Source organism: Macaca nemestrina, chromosome 4, assembly GCF_043159975.1.
Source record: "Macaca nemestrina isolate mMacNem1 chromosome 4, mMacNem.hap1, whole genome shotgun sequence".
NCBI lineage: Eukaryota > Metazoa > Chordata > Mammalia > Primates > Cercopithecidae > Macaca > Macaca nemestrina.
Genome location: NC_092128.1, coordinates 189,252,548 through 189,274,444, shown reverse-complemented (window position 1 = coordinate 189,274,444; position 21,897 = coordinate 189,252,548). Strand labels below are relative to the sequence as shown.

Below are 21,897 nucleotides of genomic sequence, written 5' to 3'. Positions count from 1 at the left end.
GAGAGTGAGGCCATGCACCACGTGCATCACGAGCACACCGTGCGGTTACAGCTGCAGGTGGAGAAGTGCAGCACCCTGCATGGACTGAGTGTGAACGCCTGGGTGAGCCACAGCCACATTCCAGCAGTCAAGAGAAACACGCAAACCGAAATTCACACACAAAACAGTCTGTGTCACTCTCTCTGCCGGGGCTGGACCCCTGGGGTAAACTAAGGCCTGGTGGCAGAGCTGATACTCACCTGCTCACTGATGACCTTCTCCAGCCTTTCAAGCGGGAAGCTGTGACCCCCCAGATCTGAGCCACTGAGTCGGGGCTGCAGCTCAACCCCCTGTATCTCCGGCTCTTTTTCAAATGCCTCCTGCACAACCTGCAGAAGCTCCCCTCTCCAATCAGGGCACACGGTGGGCACGTCCTAAAGGATGAAGGAAGAAATGTGGCCTCCTCACAAATGCACCTGCATGCTTGTGCCCCAAAGTTTGCAGTGTGACTACATTTGGAGATGGGGCCTGCAGGAGGTGATTCAGGGTAAATGAGGCCTCGTAAGAAGAGGAAGAGACACCAGAGCTCACTCGCTGTCTCCATCATGTGAGGACACAGCACGGAGGCACTATCTGCAAACCAGGAAGGGCACCCACACCAGAACCCAACACTGTGGGCACCCTGATACCACAACAGGCGCAATCAATGTCTGCTGTTTAAGCCCCTGGTCTGGGGTGTTCAGTGGTGGCAGCTGAGCAGACTGGCAGCCGTTCACAGAAATGACCCTGACGGAAGAGAAGACACACACTGAGTGGCAGGAGGACAGGCCCTGGGGGACGAGTGCTGGCATGGGCCGAGTCCACAGGCCCAAAAGTCCTGAGCCCTTCTGCCCCACACACACCTCCACGTCCCGCAGGGAACCTGCCCCCAGAGCCTGTGCCAGCTGTGGGAGACCAGGAGGCCTCCCCAGGGTTCTTGGACCTCAGTCTGTCTTTTTGGCCATGCTAAAGAAATCCTAGGCCAGGCATGGTGGCTCACGCCTGTAATCCCATCACTTTGAGAGGCCAAGGCGGGTGGATCACGAGGTCAGGAGTTCAAGACCAGCCTGGCCAAGATGGTGAAACCCCATCTCTACTAAAAATACAAAAACTAGCTGGGCGTGGTTGTGTGTGTCTGTAATCCCAGCTACTGGGGAGGCTGAGGCAGAGACCCGCTTGACCTGGGAAGGTGGAGGTTGCAGTGAGCCGAGATTATGCCACTGCACTCCAGCCTGGGAGAGAGAGAGCGAGACTCCGTCTCAAAAAAAAAGAAAAGAAAAAATCCTAGTCTTCACGTGGCCCTAAGGATGCGGCTGTTACTGCAAGCTCCTTAAATCCTTTGGAAAAGAAGTGTGTGAGGTGCAAAACAAAACTGCGTCTTTCCCCCATAGAGCAAGTCTTCCTGTACCTTGTCTCCCTTCCGGGGTGGGTGTGGCTCGCCAGTCAGGGGTGCAAGACCTTCTGACAGTGCCAGGATCTGGTGGCTCTCGTCACACACCATCTGCAGCAAAGCCTGTGGTGGGAAAGTGTGTCAGGAGGAGAGAGTCGCCTGCCACCCCACACAGCCACGTTCTACATCACCTGCAGCCCTGAGCTGCAGCCAGGGCTCCGTGAAGGGTAGGCAGCTGTGGAGAGGGAGGGCATCACCTCGGTTTTGTAGAGGCAGCACCCACTTCTCAAGCTACAAGGTTTTCAAGCCCACCTCCCCCGACCTTCAGAGAGACCACACAGAAGCCAGGCTTGGAGTGAATTTCTCTATTAGCTGCTCCAAAGATGGCCCCGCCACTTCCTCCACTCCACCTGCTCCCTGACGGGGACACCGTCACCCGTCTAAGCCTGGACAAAGCTCAGGGCAGAGCTTCAGGCCAATGTCCACAGCAAGGTCACAGACATATCATGCACTCCCTGCCCTCCTGGGATGCTACCAGGAGGCCACACGATGGCCACCCAGGAGGCCTCTATGCATGGTCCGGCCGAGGCCAGTGCCAACCACCAGCGTAGGGTGAAGCTGCCTGTGTCGGGCATGGGGAGCAGAGAAAACCATCCCCAACAGCCCTGCCCGAGGTCCCGGCCCACAGGTCTGTGAGCAGGAGGCAGCTGCTTCATACCACTAAGTACGCTGCAGCTGGTGTCTGGACACACACTTGACTCTCGCCAGAGGGGCGGAGGGACAAGCAAACGGCCCCATGGAGAAGCTGGTGTCACGACCAGCCCAGAGCCCAGAGCCCAGAGCCCAGATGCTCGGCACAGTCACCACCACGTGAGCACATCCCCCAAGCACAGCACACGTCTGCATAAAAACCTGAAGAGAAAAAGAATCTAAAAAAGTCCAAAAAGAGGGAAATGCAAAATGAAGCAATGATGAGGCCTACGATGGGGTGTGATTGACTGAAAATATGGTTTCCTATAATTTTAATGACATGCCCAAAAAAAGTCAAATATTAACACTAAAGTAGTAACACCAAATTGCATACTATGTTTACTTTAAAGATAATTATCTTTAACAACTGAAAACAATTTTACTTTAAACACAACGTATGTGGCATGGGATGGATGCAAACCAAGGTCTGCGGCAGAGCAGGGTGGGGTGAGGGGAAGTGAGGGTGGGGGAGCGGGGCAGTGCCGGGGGGAGCGGAGATGGGGGAGGGGTGGGGAGCAGGGTTGGGGGGTCAGTGGGAGCAGGGCTGGGGTAGCAGGGCGGCTGGCAGGCCCGGAAGCTGCTCGGCCCCTCCCTTCCAGCTGCAGACGACAGCCATTTCCTTCTTTTCAATATGCTTTTCTAGATCTTATATTGAGGAGAAAATGCATTTTAAAAAACATCTCTTACGAAGAAGAGATGCAGAGGCCCTGGGGCACAGCCTCCCACCAGGTGACGCGGGGCCCTCGCAGCTGGGGTCCCATGAGGCCAGGAAGTGGGGCAGAGCCTGGTGGGCACCTTGGAATGTGGCCCGTGAGGCAGCCTGGGGGGTCCCACAGACACTATCACTGGGGATGAGGTTCTGCCACCTCCACTCTCAGGACCAGGCGGTTCTGCCTGTCGGCGGGGGGGCGGTCCTCGTTTCCAAAGCATACCGTGCCCACTCACGGCTCAATTCCAGGCATGGCTGGAGGTGGCCAAGAGTGGCCAGGGCCCCACCTGTGCTCAGGACTCCTCAGCAGAGGTGCCATAGGGCCGCTACAATGTCGACCACACTCTTGGCGTCTGTGGCTGCATCTGAGCAGCGGGTGTCCCCCATGTGCCTGGAGCCACCTCCAAGCAGGGCAAGCACCCAGCTCCACTCAGATCCCCACTGCCGCACCAGTGTGGGCACAACCCCGGGGCTCCGCACTCTAAAACACAGGCCAGAAATTAAGACAATAAAGGAAAACCCGGAGTTTGAAACAGTCTAAGACATCTGTGAAAAAATCTCCTTGTGATTTTCAACTGGACTTGGGACATTTCAAAGCTGTTCCCTGGACAGCAGCTCCTCCTCTTCCTCTCCCCCCCACTTCACAGCTGCTGCCTCCAGGGCTACAGGAGTCCTTTCCTGCCTTTTTTGCTTTTCTTTTTAAATTATGAAACCTAAGTATGTTTCATAATTTATGATAACACTAGCAACCAAATTTATTCATTAAAATCAGGAATTCTAATACTAGGTTGTTTTCACAGGAAACACTAGTAGAAACATCTCCTTGATGTTTTATATTGTATAAAAATTTGAGGCCAGGTGCAATGGCTCACACTGTAATCCCAGCATCTTGGGAGCCTGAGGTGGGCAGATTACTTGAGCTCAGGAGCCCAAGACGAGCCCGGGTATGGTAGTACTCCATCCCTACAGAAAATACAAACATTAGCTGGGTGTGGTGGCTCATGCCTGTAATCCAAGCTACTTGGGAGGCTGAGGTGGGAGGATCATTTGAGCCCAGGAGGCAGAGGTCGCAGTGAGCCATGACTGTACCACTGGGTGACAGAGTGAGACTCTGTCTCACAAAAAAAAAGAAATGCAAAGAAGAAATAAAAAACCAATTAAAAAAATAAATTATCTCCAATTTCCATGTTTAAGAAAGTAAAATAAGTTTTTTTATAAATGAAAAAAAGAGGTTTAATTGACTCAGTTCTGACAGAGAGGGGTCTTACTACATTGCCCAGGCTGGTCTTGAACTCCTGGGCTCCAGTGATCCTCCTGTCTCAGCCTCCCAAAGTGTTGGGATTCTAGGCATGAGCCACTATGCCCAGCCAAATAAAGTAAAACAAGTTTTATTCTGAAAGTAGTAAGTCCTCACTTAACGTCACGGATGGGTTCTGGAAACCGAGACTTTGAAACGCATGTAAACAAAGGCAACCTCAGGGCCTGCGGAGACCACGGGAGCTGCGGCCAGCAGCACAGGGGTGTCCTTCCTACAAGGTCACTTTCCAGGAACCTAGGGGCAACGCTAAGTGAGGACTCACTGTGCAGTTTCAGAACAGGTTTCACTGAGGTGAAAACGGTTTTGTTTGGAAATGTGTTTACCACTTAAGTAGGACCCGCAGGGGCCTCGTTCTCTCACTCACTTGTTTGGCCAAGTTTTTGTCAATGGTTTTGCCATAAATGATCTGCTAAGCTGGGAGAGAAAAGAAAACCTACGGAAAGTTTCACAAAATTCTGCCTTCAAAGTTGACTCCAAGGAGTCTGAGTGGCTTCTCTCCCATCCTCTGAGGAGACGCCGGCTCTGTCCCAGAGCATCGGGGCTTCCAGAGCCTCGGCTTCTCTACAGGACGCAGGCGGGAGGGAGGCACAGGCCGGCTCTGTGGAGCGATACCACCCGCCCACGGGCTCACAGGAACCTCCCTGCCCGGATGGGAGGGGGTCACCTAAGGGGCCAGCACAGAGCTGGGCGGGCGGCTTCCGGGGCCACCATGGGGCTGGGGCTGAGACCAGTCCTGCCTCATGTGAGTCATTAAAAGGCAGGTGCTCAGAGGCACCCAGGAAAGGCTGCCCCTCCCAGGCTCTCCCCGGCAAGGCAGGACTAGGGCTTGGGGGTGCCCCGAGGCTGCACCTGGGGAGCTGTGAGGGCACCTGTGGAGCCGCCCCCGCCAGCCATACCTTCACGTGCTGCGGATGCACCTCCTTCTCCTTCATGGCTTCCGGCAGTGGCTGAAACCTTCCAGAGATGGCAGCAGGGGTCACAGGACCAGCAGTTGGAGCCTCAGGGCCTCCTGACCCCAGGCTCAGTCTTGCTCCAAAACCCGAGCCATCACCTAGAAACACCACAGGGTCAGGGTCCCCCCACAGCTCTCCAGGGGGTCCCGCGGGGGACGTATTGCAGAGGCAGGGCAGGGGTGATTGGCCGGCAGCCCCAGCGACAACCATGCTGTGATTCTGCTCACGGAGAAAACACTGATGGGCCCCAAAAATACTTTCATAAAAACATAACCCCGGTCAGAATGACGCACGTCAAGTAAGAAAACGCAACTTCACAGGTTGAGTACATCACCTGAGTCCCCCATTCCGCGCCAGCCTTAGGGGACCTCCACTCACTTCTCCAGACGTGGCCCCCAAAGACTCCACAAAACCCAGATGTCTTAGGCAAGCCCTCAAGAGCAGTGGGACGTGCGCGGCCTGCACCCTCCACACCAGCCACAGAGCAAAGGCAGGCAGCGGACGGGGCATCCCCAGCACGGAGCAAAGGCAGGCAGCAGACGGGCATCCGATGACTGCTCAGGAAACACTGACTGTGCCTGCAGTGGGGTCCCTGCAGTGCAGCTCCGTGTCAGGAGGGCACGGGGCCTCAAGGAGGAAAATTCAAAACCTCCCAATGCACAGGGCCTGGTCCATCCCGGAGACCTGCAGCTGCGCCAGCCCACAGGGAGGGGGATGCTTTGGAAACCGAGGCAGGATCGTGTCAGTGACACGAGGCCCAGATGAGGAGGAGGCACCCTGGGAAAAGGGTGTTGGACTTTCCCAGCAAGAGGATGAGGATGCCAGCGAGACTGGGCTCCTGCGTGGACAAAGCTCCCCAGGGAGCGGAGGCTGCAGCACTTGGCACCTGGGGATGCCCCAGCACAGCCTGGTGAGCACAGAGCACACTGGGCAGAAGCAGAGGCCAGCAACGCAGGCAGAGGACGACCTCAGAGGATGATGATGACCCCCTCAGAGAAATAACGGGCACCTCATTCACAAAACGAACGAACAAAGTGCTTTTTGTGAGTGGCGGCAAGTGCCAAGAGAGCAGCACGAAGGCCTCAGGTGCGGTGAGAGGGTTGAGGGTGCTGGGTCGCTGCCTGTACCCCCCAAAATGCCTCAGGCCACCCCCTACCACCTACAAATCTTTGTGCCTAATCATGTTGCCAAGTCCTACTTCTGCCCTGTGTATCTCAAATAAAGATGACGACAAAGAAATCTTTGGGGAAATCATCTACTGCAGGCAGGTGTTTGAGAAATCCCAGAGGGTGAAGGACGCTGGCATTTCCCTGAGCCACGGCTCCTGTAGCGGCACCCACAGCGTGTACCAGGAACTGTGAGATGTGACTGCTGCAGACGCTGTTACCCAGTGCCACTGAGACATGGGTGCCCAGCACCGCGCCCGGCCCACTCCATCCAGAGGAGACCACAGCCAGCAGGTGCCACCAGCCGGTGGTCAGAGCTCCACGAGTCCAAGACCACATTCCCTGTTGTCCCACCGGACCCTATGCCTTCAGCAAAAACCATGCTTCACCTCAGGGCCCAACACCTTCCTCCAAGTGCAGGGACTTCTCACCTGGCTGTGCCAAAAATAAACTCAAGAACGTCCCCAAAAAAGAAAGAAACCAAGGAGCTGAAGCTAAAGGAGAGAGGAACAGTTAGGATAAGAGAGTTCTGAGAAATTTAAAATACGAGCGCAGAAACAGAACGCTCAGCACAAACGTTGAAAAATAAAGTTCTAAAGAAAACCTCTTAGAAACGAGAACAAAAATAAAAGGAGTAGAAATAGGGAAAGAAGATTTGACAATCAATTCTGGAGGCCCGATATAGTTGAGTAACAGGATTTACAGAAAGAGAGAAAACCAAAGGAGATGTGATCGAAGGAAGGACGAACGAGGAAGAAATCCACCACCCTGACCACGCAGGCCCCTCCAAGGTGGTGCGTCACTGGAGGGCGCAGGCACGGAGGCGGTGGACAGGCACGCGGTACCTGAAGAAACATGACTTCCAACCCAAGAGCCAACTGACCGACGACCGTCAAGGAGAAGAGGAAGTTCTCACAAACAAGCACCTGCCAGACACCTTTTCTACAGAGGCCTCTGGGGACATGTTTCATTAAAAAATATGGGGCCTGCTGGGCTCAGTGGCTCATGCCTGTAATCCCAGCACTTTGGGAGGCTGAGGTGGGAGGATGACTTGAGCATGAAAGGTGGAAGCTGCAGTGAGCCGAGACTACGCCGCTACACTCCAGCCTGTGTGACAGAGCAAGAACCTGTCTTGAAAAATAAAATAAGGAACCATCGAAGGGGGACAAGGGGTCACCTGGGAGCCCCTGAGAGTTGGTGGGGAAGCACCTGCTGTGCTCGGAAGGCTCGGATGACACTCACCCGGACACCGTGTGCGAGGACCAGCAATGAAGAACACAGAAGAAACCAAGCCAAGAAAAACAGAAGTGGCTCGAGGGGGACAAGTGCTCCCAGCGGCTCTGCTGGAACACGGGGCACGTCCTTGAAGGGCAAACCTCGGCTGTGACAGCACAGGGCGTGCGGACTGGACCTCGTGTGGCAAGGGGCGCATGGCGAGGGGCTTTACTGCTAGGAGGGCTGAAGATGCTACTTTAAACAGCAAACAGGTTTTGAAAATAAAGCAAATACAAGACGACATTTCTGGGAGTTGAACATGGGCATCCCCAGGGAGTTGCAGTCCTGAGTGGGGAGCTGGGACAGAGGCTGCTCAGGGAATGGTCCTCTCAGCACCCATAATTGTTACCCTGCGTGCTCACTACTCATCAAATAAATAAAAACAAAATTAAAAAGCTGCTGGCCCTACTCTGCAAATACTAAAATTTCCAATTAAATTGTGACTATGTTCTCAAAAATCACTAAATCACTGGAAAATTCAACAGATTTTTTAAAAAGAGCATCTCAAAAGGTGACTGACTTGTGAAAAGACAACAATTGTAGGAAAAGTTATGAAATTAAAAAAATTACGGTGTGGCAGGTAACTGCCACCACAACTGATCCAGCCAGGGCAACCAAGGGAGGAGGCTGAGACCAGTGGGCGTGAGCATGAGAGGGAAGAGAATACTCAGTCTCCACATCTCCCACAGGAGGAGGAGGAAGAAACCTGGCAGGCACCACCACAGACAAAGGCCCAGGTCAAGCCCACGCACCTCCCGCCATGAGGCCCGGGGAGACGCAGCCCCCTACACGCCATCGTGAGGACACACCACACAGTCAGCAGCCCCTTCGCTCCTCTCCAGGGCCGGCGCCCCGAAACCCACAGCACAGAGAGGGATGACCACCCCAAGGGGAGGGAAGGGCAGGGTGGGCAGGCAAGGCAGCAGAGCCTGGAAACATGGGGCGCGCCGCCCCAGTCTCCATCCCGCCAAAGACACCTGAACATAGCCTGTGAGCTGGGGTGTCTTTTCCATCAAGGACGCTACTGGGACAGTCGGCGAAATCTGAGCAAGGTCTGCAGCTGTAGCTGAGACGCCAGCCTTGGATCAGGGCGAACATTCCAGGGTGGAGCGTGACCTGGGCTGGCAACCTTGGCTGTGTGAAAGGTACAGGTGTGTTTTCAGAGTCAAGAGGCCCCAGGTGCACGCCTGACAAAGCGCAGAGCCGGGGTGGAGGTCAGTGAGGGGCAGACGCAGAACCGGGCGAAGGATGCAGGAATTCTTTGACTATTTTCTGATAGGAAACCACTGAAACAAAAAATGAAAAAAGAAAGATAACCAACTCACTTTTCTCACTTCCATCAGTTTTCCCTTCTAATCCAGGAGGAGAAGAACTTAATGTTTCTTGAGAATCAAGAGATGTTGTGATAAAATCTTCGACATCTTTCTCCTGTTCAGATACAGAGATTTTTAAATGGTCATAAATATTGAGTAATTACATCATAGAGCTGACTCTGCCAGGTGAAAACTTCCAAAGGCCTGAATTTATCTTCCCACATAGACCCCAAATGAAACAACTCAAAACTGGTGAACACATGCAGGTGTTCCAACAATTTAATCAGATTCCAACAATTTATTTTTTTTAAAAAAGCATTGTTTATTCCAACAATGCTTCCAACAATTTCATCAGATTCACGCACAGCTCTTTAGGAATATTTTAATGGAGCCAACAGCAAATATTTCAGATTTCAATTGTTTTACATGAAATGATAGTATATGGATTTTTCAGAGAATATGTATCTGCTAATTATTTTTTGAGGGAGGATCTTACTCTGTCACCCAGGCTGGAGTGCAGTGGTTCCATCTCGGCTCACTGCATCCTCAACCTCCCGAGGTCAAGTGATCCTCTTGCCTCAACCTCCTGAGGAGTTGGGACCATAGGCAGCACGACTGCGCCCAGCTGACTGTGTGTGTTTTGTAGAGATGGGGTCTCACCGTGTTACCCAGCCTGGTCTCAAATTCCTGGGCTCAAGCAATCCTCCCGCCTCAGCCTCCCAAAGTGCTGGGACTACAAGTGTGAGCCCAACGGTATCTGATTTTTCATTTTATGTTACTCAAGATACACAAAATCCCAAAATGATTATGTTAGAAATAATATGATCTAACTCATAAATTATTAAAATTAATTAGTACGTGCGAAACCTGTGAAAATATGAAGCATTTCCGGCCGGGCGCGGTGGCTCAAGCCTGTAAGCACTTTGGGAGGCCGAGGCGGGCGGATCATGAGGTCAGGAGTTTGAGACCAGCCTGGCCAACACCGTGAAACCCCGTCTCTACGAAGACTATAAAAGTTAGCCGGGCGAGGTGGCGGCGCCTGTAGTCCCAGCTACTCGGGAGGCTGAGGCAGGAGAATGGCGTGAACCTGGGGAGGCGGAGGTTGCAGTGAGCCGAGATCGCGCCACTGCACTCCAGCCTGGGCGACAGAGCAAGACTCCGTCTCACAAAAAAAATAAAATAAAATAAAAATAAGCAGCATTCCTAAAAATAAATCTAAAAAACCATTCTGGAAAAAGAACCCTATGCCCATCACACACGAAGACGTGTCTGCGGCTGTGCCTGTTGGTGTCCGTGTCAGTGGAGAAGCATGCCCAGGGTACGTCTGAGGCGGGCAAATGCATCTCAGGCATTTTAAAAATGCCTGAACAACTGAAATAATCTAAACGCTCCCATGATGCCAGTCCTGCAGAGCTGGCCCCACACAGGACTGCGAGGTGTGCGCTGTCAGGAGGTGAACAAACAATGGCAGCTGCCGTGGCGCCGGGCAGGCCACATTCCCACGGGAACAGCAGGTCTAGGAGCAGGGCAGGCACCTACCACAGCCGTCCTCTGCACACGGTGGTCATCAGCTGGCGGAGACTCAGCCCACTGCAGGGCCAGCGCTGCTGCGGACACACCTGGGGAACAAAGCAGGCCCGGCCCCTGGGGCTGTGGTAGTGAGGTGTCCGCCCTGTCCCGCAGGGATGTGTCGGCACTGCACAGGCTCAGGGCTCCTGAGTGGGGTGTCACAGGGAGGCTGGGCCGGGGCTCCAGGCTCCAGTCTTTCCTGAGGACCTCAGGGGAGCTCCAGGAAGACAGGTCCAGCATCCCGACCGGGCTCTTCCGGGGCCCAGCCTCCGCAGCGTGGCTCTGGTGGCAGGAGCCGCCAAGCATGCTGGTTGGTGAAGAAAGGGACCTGTCCTGACATTCTGACTTTTCTTGAATGGGAGAATCTGGCATTTCATCTGGTATCAAGGAATCCCGATTTTTGATAACATCAGTTACACCCCCCGTGGCTGCACTGGCATCACACGCATCTGTGGGGGCTGATGTGTCAGGCTCTTCGCCGTCACAGGAACCATCACTCCAGCTGCTCTCCAACAGGTGTGCCGAGGCCAAGGGCCATGGAGATTTGGCATCGGCAGCATCCACATTCTGGAAGGTCATGGAATACAGCAAACGGTTCAATTTTTCCTGAAGTTGTTTCACCTGAGCTATCAGATCGACCTTCTGCAGCTGACAATCTTCCAGTACTTTTTCCTTACCCTGCAGATAAAACAGAACAGGCACACGGTGGAATGCCCGGCTTACCAGGAGTCGCGCCTGTCTGTCTGGTGTTGATGGCGGATTTCGGGGAGTTTCGGAGCACTCGGGCGATTCCAAAATGAGCCCTGCACATTTCAAGTTTATTTAATTCTCTGAGAAACAGAACCAAGACTTACATCTCTTTGCTTAAAAGGCAACTGTCATAACCTATTTCTGCGGTGACTGAGGACACAAGTTTCACACAAGGGAAAAAGGATGGGAAGGTTCTATATCTGAGCACCGAAAACACAAAATTGCGGTTTATGTGATGAATCTGGAGTTTCTTTGTGTGTAACTTCTAAGAATCTGGCAATCAGCTCAGGCAGGGCTGAGCTTTCTCTTAAGAATTTTAAAAAATGAGTCAGGTGCAGTGGCTCACGCCTGTAATCCCAGCACTTTGGGAGACCGAGGTGGGTGGATCACGAGGTCAGGAGTTCAAGACCAGCCTGGCCAAGATGGTGAAACCCCATCTCTACTAAACACACAAAAATTAGCCGGGCATGGTGGTGGGTGCCTGTAATCCCAGCTACTCGGGAAGCTGAGGCGGAGAATTGCTTGAACCCAGGAGGTGGAGGTTGCAGTGAGCCAAGATCTCGCCACTGCACTCTAGCCTGGGCAAAAAAAAAAATTCAAAGAAACGTTCCTGTCGTGAGGGCCTCAAGACCGTTTGCTGCAGGAGACGTGGAGGGCTCTCCACCAGAATGTATTTCCCGAGAGCACGTGACAAGCACATGAACCAGGTTCACGGGTCTCCTCAGAACTGCGGGCCTAGGCCCGTCCTTCCCTGATTTCTACGGAATTCAGAATCTTTCAGGCTCTCAACGCCAATGAGGTGCACGCAGTGTGGACCCAGGAACAGGCGGCACCTGCACTCATGCAAGACACGTCCCAGCGACAATCTCAAGGGCTACGAGGGGCTCGGGTGAGCCCACATCTCAGCAGGCTTCAGCACCAAGCATGCTTCGGTGCCATACTTGAGACCATAAAATACCCACCCAGTACTTCTGGTGTTAGAGCCTCTGGGTTTCAGAGCCTGGAGGAGTAGTTGGGGCACATTTAGCCAACATCAGGGAGGAGGGGGAAGAGGAGAAGGAGGGTGGGCAGCTGTGTATCCAGGAGGAAGAGAGTAGGTGGCTGTGTGTTCAGGAGGAGGAGGAGGAGGAGGAGGAGGAGGAGGAGGAGGAGGAGGAGGGTGGGCGGCTGTGTGTCCAGGAGGAGGAGGAGGAGGAGGAGGAGGGTGGGCGGCTGTGTGTCCAGGATGAGAAGGGTGGGTGGCTGTGTGTCCAGGAGGAGGAGGAGGAGGAGGAGGAGGGTGCATGGATGTGTGTCTGGGAGGAGGAGGAGGACGGGCTGGGTGGCTGTGTGTCCAGGGGGGCTGTGCTGGGCCTTGGACTAGAGGAGGTGAGGTGCAGACAATGCATCAAAAGGTGCCATCTGTGGCCGGGCGTGGTGGCTCACACCTGTAATCCCAGCACTTTGGGAGGCTGAGGAGGGCTGATTACCTGAGGTCAGGAGTTTGAGATCAGCCCAGCCAACATGGTGAAACCCCGTCTCTACTAAAAATACAAAAATCAGCTGGGCTTGGTGGCGTGTGCCTATAGTCCCAGCTATTCGGGAGGCCGAGGCTGGAGAATCGCTTGAACTCAGGAGGTGGAAGTTGCAGTGAGCCGAGATCATGCCACTGCACTCCAGCCTGGGTGACAGAGCAAGACTCTGTCTCAAAAAAGAAAAGAAAAAAATAAAAGTGCCATCCGCACCTGATGCGCCCCGAGGAGAGGGCAGCTCCTGCGCAGGTGTTTCCGAGGGGGCACTGAGGACCCGCCCCGGTGCACTGGGTGGGAGAAGCACCAGTACCCGCTCTTCTCACTAAATCTCAACTCCGCTACGATTTGAGATTGTCAAGGTGCAACCTCCATCCTCAGGGAAAAGAACTGTCAGCTTTTTTTCAAGTGACAATATGGAGTGAGATGAACACATTAAAAAAATAAATCTGAAGCCTTTCAAAGTAAACCAGACACTGGCCATCAAAGTCCTGAGCGGAGGTGACGCCCATGGGGGCAATGTGGTCCTCCCATGAAAGGACAGCCCAGAACTAACCCTGAAGCACAGTTAAATCCATTTGTATCAATTAAAAGAAAAAACCCAACTGATTGTTTCTAGAAAGTGGCTTCAATGGAGCATGTAGGAAAATTCACAACAATCATGGACAGCTTGTTACAGAACAGAAAGGATTCAGAGAACATGTCACTGCAGGCACAGACTGTGCTCCTCACCTCAGCAGAATACCCGTTTCTGCCCAGGGCAGGACCCACGTGTTCTACACCCAGCCTCTCCCAGGTGGGCCTCGCGCCTTCCCCCGTCCCCACACCTTGCCTACGTCCTCCAGACTCAGGCGCATTTCATTTTTCACCAAGAGCAGCTCCGACTGCAGCTGCCTCTGGCAGACAGTGAGCACTGACATTACGCCTTCTTGCTTGCAGAGAGGTGCGTCCTCCAACGTCATCAGGACGGGCTGCAGATCACCCTTGACAGAGGAGACAGACGAAAGCTGAGCACGCAGGAGGCTGCTGCTGGGGCTGCCCCACAGGTGGCCTGGAGCTGGGAGCCAGTACGGCAGCCAGCAGGGATGCCAGAGGGAGGTGGCAGTGCCGTCCACAGCCAAGCACCTTGGTCGACAGCAGGCCACATGGGAACGGGGCTGAGGACCCAGCAGGAAGCTGCCCCGACCCAGGATGATGCCACAGAGCAAGGTGGACTGGGGCATCTGAGAGCAGGAGCCGCTCTACAAAGACCCAGCTGGTGTGGGCGTGGCAGCCAGCAAGTGCCCAAGGCTCTGCTCAGACACAAGTGGGAGCCTTAAAAGACAACTCTCTGCAGGGCCTCCAGCTCCAAAAGAAGAGCTTGTTTACCACGTCTCACACGTCTCACACAAGCGCTGCCTGTCGACAGATCTTACCACGTCTCACACAGGCGCTGCCTATCGACAGAGCTTACCACATCTCACACGTCTCACACAGGCACTGCCTATCGACAGATCTTACCACGTCTCACACAGGCACTGCCTATCGACAGATCTTACCACGTCTCACACAGGCACTGCCTATCGACAGATCTTACCACGTCTCACACAGGCACTGCCTATCGACAGATCTTACCACGTCTCACACAGGCACTGCCTATCGACAGATCTTACCACGTCTCACACAGGCACTGCCTATCGACAGATCTTACCACGTCTCACACAGGTACTGCTTACCGACAGATAAACTATTTGATTAGAAACCAGAGAGGCAGCTCAAGTGGACCCGCCTCACACAGTGAGCTCCGTTTCACTGGACAGTCCCTATCATGTGAACGAAATAATTGTTTTTGAAAGTTTAAAACAATAAGCTTAAAATGGCACGAAACAGTGAAATCCTCAGCCCAGCTTCACTGCGTACTGACCCGGAACAGGCCCAGGCAGGTCTGAGCTTCAGGCCCCTTTCTCTGCTGTGTCATGAGCCATGACAACTGCAGCCCCCAGTGCCCAGCACAGAGAGAAGTCATTAAAATTAAAGGAGAAAAGGAGTACGAGAGGAAGAAAAAAATACCCTGCCATGGCCTGCAGAGGGGGCCTACCTGTGGGTCAGGGACAACCGGTTCCAAAGCACCATCGTGGGAGGCCTCCATGTCGCCAGGGACCTGGGCCTTGGCGCCACCATCCACGCGAGGCTGTGGGTGGGCCCCGGGCACCCGTGTGTGAGCTGTGGTTCTGTAGGCCTGCCGCCTGTCCAGCTCCACCTGGCACCTCAGGAACCGCTGGTGCAGCACATGCAACTGGCGGCTGAGGCGGGCACACTGCGCTCGGAGCCGCTGCAGCTCAGGAGGCTCCGCCCCAGCTGCCAGCGGCTGCTGCTCCAGCACGCAGCGGATGTGGGCCAAGGCCAACAGGACGGCCTCCAGCTCGGCAGAGTGGGCCACCTTCCGCTGGTTCAATGCGTCAATTTCTAAATTTCTCTCGGCAATCATTGCTTCCTTTGCTTTCAGGGCAGCTTCGAACTCCTGGATCCGGGAGGCCATGCCTTCGACCTCAGCCTCCCTGAGGGCTGCACTGCGCTCTAGTTCAGCCAGCTGCCGCTCCGCAGCCTCCTCTGCACCCTGGAGGCGCTGCTGCAGGGCCTCCAGGGCCTGGCTGTGCCCACGCTCCTGGTCAGCCAGCAGCCGGCTCAGGGCTTCCTTGGCTTCGAGCGCAGCCTCAAGCTCGCCCTGCAGGGCCTGCCCGCGGGGGCCCCCGGCCTGAGAGCAGAGCAGCTCGCTCTGCAGACTGCCAGCCTGACTGTCACTGACTTCATGCACCACAGGCCCCATAAGGGACAGCTCGTGCTGCAGCTTCTCAATGACTTCATGGAGTTGTTCGATTTCCTCTGCTTTCTCCTTTTGTAATCGCTTCTGGTTCTCTCGCAGATTTTCAATCGTGGCTTTCAGCTCTTCAATCTCAGAACTTCTGGTATATACAACCTGAAGAGAGAGCACATTTCAGTGGCAAATTAAATGTATCCACTTCAGAATGTCCCTGCTTCACAACGCGTTACCTTCTGAACGCATTCTTGGAGTGAAGACTCCATAGCTTGAAAAACAAAGCAGCCACAGAAGCCAACTCCCGGTCTCGGGATGCACTCCACGGTCTCGGGATGCACTCCACGGTCTCGGGATGCACTCCACGGTCTCGGGATGCACTCCACGGTCTCGGGATGCGCTCCACGGTCTCGGGATGCGCTCCACGGTCTCGGGATGCGCTCCACGGTCTCGGGATGCGCTCCACGGTCTCGGGATGCACTCCACGGTCTCGGGATGCACTCCACGGTCTCGGGATGCACTCCACGGTCTCGGGATGCGCTCCACGGTCTCGGGATGCACTCCACGGTCTCGGGATGCACTCCACGGTCTCGGGATGCGCTCCACGGTCTCGGGATGCGCTCCACGGTCTCGGGATGCGCTCCACGGTCTCGGGATGCGCTCCACGGTCTCGGGATGCGCTCCACGGTCTCGGGATGCGCTCCACGGTCTCGGGATGCGCTCCACGGTCTCGGGATGCGCTCCACGGTCTCGGGATGCGCTCCACGGTCTCGGGATGCGCTCCACGGTCTCGGGATGCGCTCCACGGTCTCGGGACGCGCTCCACGGTCTCGGGACGCGCTCCACGGTCTCGGGATGCGCTCCACGGTCTCGGGATGCGCTCCACGGTCTCGGGATGCACTCCACAGTCTCGGGATGCACTCCACGGTCTCGGGATGCGCTCCACGGTCTCGGGACGCACTCCACATCGGCCTGGGCTGCTCCTGGGCCCTGGCACACACCTTGTGCTCCACGTCTGATCGTGGGACAAAGTGCTAATGCAGCCAATTTCCACACAAGGACGTCTACAGAATGATGCTTTCACCACCCTTTACATGTTATTTTGTTAATATTTAAACAACTTGATTTGTTTGATTTTCCTGAAGGTGCATTAGATTTTAGGTGTCGTTCTGACTCCAGGAGGAAAGAAACCTGGGCAGAGAATCTGCCTCAACAAAGCGGTGAGCCGGGCACACTCCCCTTCCATCCCAACACTGCTCACGGTGATGCTGGTGACGCAGGCGTCTCTGCCACTGCCACCTCGGTGACACCAGGCATCAAAATGAGTTTACTTGTGCCATGAAACATAATCCTCAGTCATGTAAGGAAATACGATTGTTTCCACTTTAAAGACAGGAAAATTGAAACTGAGATATTAAACATCTTTCTAAACTCACAAAAATAGTAAGTGGAAAATCAGGATTGAGATCTATGTCAATACAGCTCCAAACTCTATTCTCTTAAGATAACATTACTGGTAATGACAAAAAATAGAAAAATTCTAACCCATTTGTGTTCTAACAATTTTAAAACAATTTGTTATAAACTAATACGTTCTTCTAAAAAAATTGAGGGTTTCATAACAACTCCGGGTTTCTCTGGAACTACCTCACAATTACTCTGGACTGAAATGCAAATCTGGCCCACAGGAAAAAAAAAAAAAACAGAACCTGATGAAGCTGTGGCTTTGGTTTTGACGCTGTCAGTGACACCTTCCTATGCATTTACCACCGAGGACCACCACCACGCAATTAGCAAAAGCAGCCTCCCAGCTGCGGGCTGGGAGTGCCCGCTGCACATTCTGCTCCACCCTGTGTCTTACTGGGTGCAGCACCGGCCCGTGTCTCTGTACTCTACAGGCAAGTGAAGGAATTTTAAAGACAGTTCTGATTATATACAGCTTTCGCTCATTCACTAAATGCACTAAATAAACTGAAATCAAAGGGTGTGCACTAAAGACGGTCACAATCACAACGCAAATATTATGTTAAAATACTGGAACCAGCCTACAAAGGTAGCTCTAAATGAAAAACACTAAAACCTAAAATCAGTGAACTGAGGCCAGGTGCGGTGGCTCACGTCTGTAACCCCAGCACTTTGGGAGGCTGAGGCAGGCAGATCACTTGAGCACAGGAGTTCGAGATCAGCCTGGCCAACATGGCACAACCTGGTCTCTAGTAAAAATATAAAAATTAGCCAGGCGTGGTGACAGGCACCTGTAGTCCTAGCTACGCAAGAGGCTGAGGTAGGAGAATTGCTTAAACTCCGGAGGCAGAGGTTGCAGTGAGCCGAGATTGCGCCACTGCACTCCAAGGTGGGTGACAGAGCAAGACAGCATCAAAAAAAAGCAAAAAGCATATACAAGCGTATTCAAGGAGACTTGAATGCAAAGTAAAACTATGAAATTTCTGAGGAAAATGGGGTTAGGGAAAGAGCTCTCAGATAGAACTTCAAAAGTATACTCTGGCGGGGCACGGTGGCTCACGCCTGCAATCCCAGCACTTTGGGAGGCCAAGGCAGGGGGATCATCTGAGTCAGGAGCTCGAGACTAGCCTGACCAACATGGAGAAACCCCGTCTCTACTAAAAATACAAGTTAGCTGGGCACAGTGGCGGGTGCCTGTAATCCCAGCTACTCAGGAGCCTGAGACAGGAGAATTGCTTGAACCTGGGAGGCAGAGGTTGCAGTGAGCCGAGATCACGCCACTGCGTTCCAGCCTGGGCAACACAGAGAGTCTCTGTCAAAAAAAAAAGAAAGTAAAAAGTTTTGCTCTGCAAAACATACTGTTAAGAGAATGCAAAGACCAGCCATACATTGGGAGAAAATACCTGCAAATCATGTATCCAAAAAAAGTGTTCAAAAGATATAAAGAATTCCCAAAACAATACAAAACCGAACAACCCAACTTTTAAAAACTTTCTGAGGCGAGGCACGGTGGCTCATGTCTGTAATCCCAGCACTTTGGGAGGCCGAGGCAGGTGGGTCACAGGAGGTCAGGAGTTCGAAACCAGCCTGGCCAACATGGTGAAATCCCGTCTCTACTAAAAATACAAAAAAATTAGCCGGGTGTGGTGGTGGGTGCCTGTAATCCCAGCTACTCAGGAGGCTGAGGCAGGAGAATTGCTTGAACCCAGGAGACTGAGGTTGCAATGAGCCGACATGGTCCCACTGCACTCCAGCCTGGGCCACAGAGTGAGACTCCATCTCAAAAAAAAAAAAAAAACAAAAAAAAAACAACGCCTTTCTGAAAGACTTGAGCAAACATTTTCCCCACAATATGGATGGCAAATAAGCATAGAAAAAGATGCTGAAGATCACTAGTCATTAAGGAAACACAAAACACTAGGATATACCACTCTGTATCTACCAGAATGTCCAAGAAAAAAGAGTGGCCTTACCAGGTGCTGATGAGAACGTGGTTACCCAGAACACTCATCTATTGCTGGTGGAATGTAAAACGGTAGCGCAACTATGGAAAACAGTTTGACAGTTTCTTTTAAGTAAAAGATATACTTACACATGAATCGGCCAAGCATTCAGATTAAGTATTGAACCACAAGAAGTGAACATTTATTTTCTCCCAAAAAGCTGTGCATGAAAGTTTACGGCAGCTCGATTCATCACTGCCAAAACCTAGAAATTATCCAAATGTCCCCCAACGGGTGAATGGATCAACAAACTGTGGTCCATCCAGACAACACTACTCAGCAACTAAAGGAACAGACACAGGCCACAGGATGCATCAATTTCAAGCGCGTCACAACACCTGACTCGAAGCAGAATTCCAGGAAGGAGAGGAGAGGCCGTGGGCGGGCGGCCGGAGGCTGGAAGTCGTAGACGGGTTGCCAGGAAGAAACTGCACTAGGAAAATTTTCTGAGTGATGAGATTGTGGTGATTATTACAGGACTAAATCCTTTTTTCAAAATTTATAAAACTGTATACCAAAAAAACCTAATTTTATTATGCACAAAGTTAAAAAATAAAAAACTTAAAGAAATTGTTATACTAAAAAATAACAAGTATCTATAACCCATGACCTAAGGTTCTATCTGAAAAAGCTAGAAAAAGAAGAGAAAATAAACCCAAGGTAAATAGAAGGAAGCCAATAATGAAAATAAGAGGAGAAATCAAAGAAATAAACAGAGAAAAGTATCAGAGCCAAAAGCTGATTCTTTGAAAACATCAACAACATGAATAAACTACTAGCTAGAGACACACAAGAATAAAAGAGAAAACACAAACTCACTAATATCAGGAATAAAAGAAGGGCCATCAGCATAGAACTTGCAGATACTCAATGGCAAGTAAGGAAATGGTTAATAAGGTGAACAGTTACAAAATGAGAAAGTATAGGCTGGGCAGTGGCTCACGCCTGTAATCCCAGCTTTGTGAGGCCGAGGCAGGTGGATCACAAGGTCAGGAGATCGAGACCATCCTGGTTAACACAGTGAAACCCCGTCTCTACCAAAAATACAAAAGATTAGCTCAGCGTGGTGACACACACCTGTAACCCCAGCTACTCGGGAGGCTGAGGCAGGAGAATCACTTGAACCCAGGAGGCGGAGGTTGCAGGGAGCTGAGATCATACCACTGCACTCCATCCTGGGTGACAGAGCAAGACTCCATCTCAAAAATATAAAAAGTATTAACTTCTTTATGCAAAGCAATTTGACAATTTTGATGACATGCACAAGTTCCTTGAAAAATACAACTTAACACGAAACAGAAATCCAAATACCTCAGTCTATTAAAGAAAATGAATTCATTATCATAAATCTCTCTAGATACACAAACTCCAAACGGCTTCATTGTTGACGCTATGAAAACATTCAAGGAAGAAATCCCAGCTATGTGAAATAACCTCTTTCAGAAAAGATGGGGGGTGAAAAAATTCCCAACCTATTTTATGAGACTAACATAACCTTCATACTAAAGCCTTAGGAAATACTGCAAAAAAAGACAATTACAGACCAACATCCCTCATGAACACAGATGCAAAAACCATTAACAAAATATTAGCAAACCAAATTCAGTAATATATGTAACATATGAAGAGGGCAGTACATCACTACCAGGTATGGTTTATCCTAGAACTGCAAGGTCAGTTTAATCTCCAAGAAATAAATCACTCAATAAAGTTAACCCTATTCGTAAAATAAAAGAGAAAACTGTCATCACTATTTCAATAGATCTAGAAAAAGCAAACTAGAAATGTAATGGAACTTCCTTTATCTGATAAAAAGGCACCTGTGAAAATCCTAAAGCTAACATACCTAATGGCAGAACATGACCACTTCCCCGTAAGACAAGGAGCAGGGCAAAGATGACTGCTCTAGCCAGTTTGAACTTTGTACCGGGAGTGCTAGACATTGTAATCAGAGAAGGAAATAACAAAAATTGGAAAGAAATCAAACTGTCTTTACTTGAAGATGATGTTACCTTATACATAAAAAGCCCTCAGGAATCCATAAAACACTACTAATATACATAAACGGTGCAAGGTAACAGCAAGGCTAATAGACAAAAGGTGTATGTGTATTCATGGTAAACAACTAGATAATTATTTTAAATCTCATTTACAATAGTGCAGAAAGCCTAAAATATTTAAGGATAAATTTAACAAAAGACGTGTGAGACCTCTTTATTAAAACCTATAGAATAAGAGAGAAGTAAATGGTAAAATTAAAGAAACATCACTAACCCCAGAGTTAGAACAAGCAACACAGGAAGGGAGGGCCCACGTTGAGGACGAGGTGTTAGGGTGGCTGGAGCCCCGGAGGACGGCAATACAGAACAAGTGACAACAACCACGACCAGGCCAGGGAGACGGGAGCTCTGTTTCCCCACAAACCTAAGACACTTCTAGAAGACGAACATCCTCACTGACATCAAATGGGGTAGAAAACGGCAAATGTGGTGTCCTTGAAAGAACTGGAAACCGAACAGAGTCAAACCTTTAAATGGAATTTTACTTTTCCTTATTATATAAAGCAAACTAAAGTAATAGCCACACCTTCACAAAAAATCAGGAGAATTACAGAAAACGAAGGATGTATGAATTTGCACATATCTGGAAGAAAAATCCCACAAGAAAATACTGGGGATTGTCCTTATAAAGCCTTCAATTCCTAATGGAACTAAAATACTGTCCTTAACATTTAACTATTTTTAATATATTTTTCATTATATAAGATTATAGTTACAGGTCAAATTCTAGAGCGCACTATAGAGAAATAATACAACTTCTTTTGAAAAGTAATCAATGGTTTTCAAAGGTATTCTTTTTTTGAGATGAGTCTTGCTCTGTTGCCCAGGCTGGAGTGCAGTGGCGCAATCTCGGCTCA

General features: G+C 51.4%; 1 protein-coding gene across 9 annotated transcripts in view; it reads right to left on the bottom strand.

The window, feature by feature from the left end:
- LOC105472472 (pericentrin) overlaps positions 1-21,897 on the bottom strand; it is a 120,066-nt gene that overhangs the window by 17,740 nt on the left and 80,429 nt on the right. For 8 of the 9 annotated variants that reach the window (XM_071095877.1, XM_071095876.1, XM_071095873.1 and 5 more), the window contains 7 exons: positions 14,797-15,675; positions 13,547-13,702; positions 10,432-11,139; positions 8,905-9,007; positions 5,082-5,236; positions 1,427-1,531; positions 240-413 (listed from right to left, as the gene is read on the bottom strand). In XM_071095877.1, coding sequence (XP_070951978.1) covers positions 240-413; positions 1,427-1,531; positions 5,082-5,236; positions 8,905-9,007; positions 10,432-11,139; positions 13,547-13,702; positions 14,797-15,675 — 2,280 coding nt within the window. The remainder of the gene's footprint in view (positions 1-239; positions 414-1,426; positions 1,532-5,081; positions 5,237-8,904; positions 9,008-10,431; positions 11,140-13,546; positions 13,703-14,796; positions 15,676-21,897) is intronic. The other variant, XM_071095879.1, reaches the window with a different exon arrangement.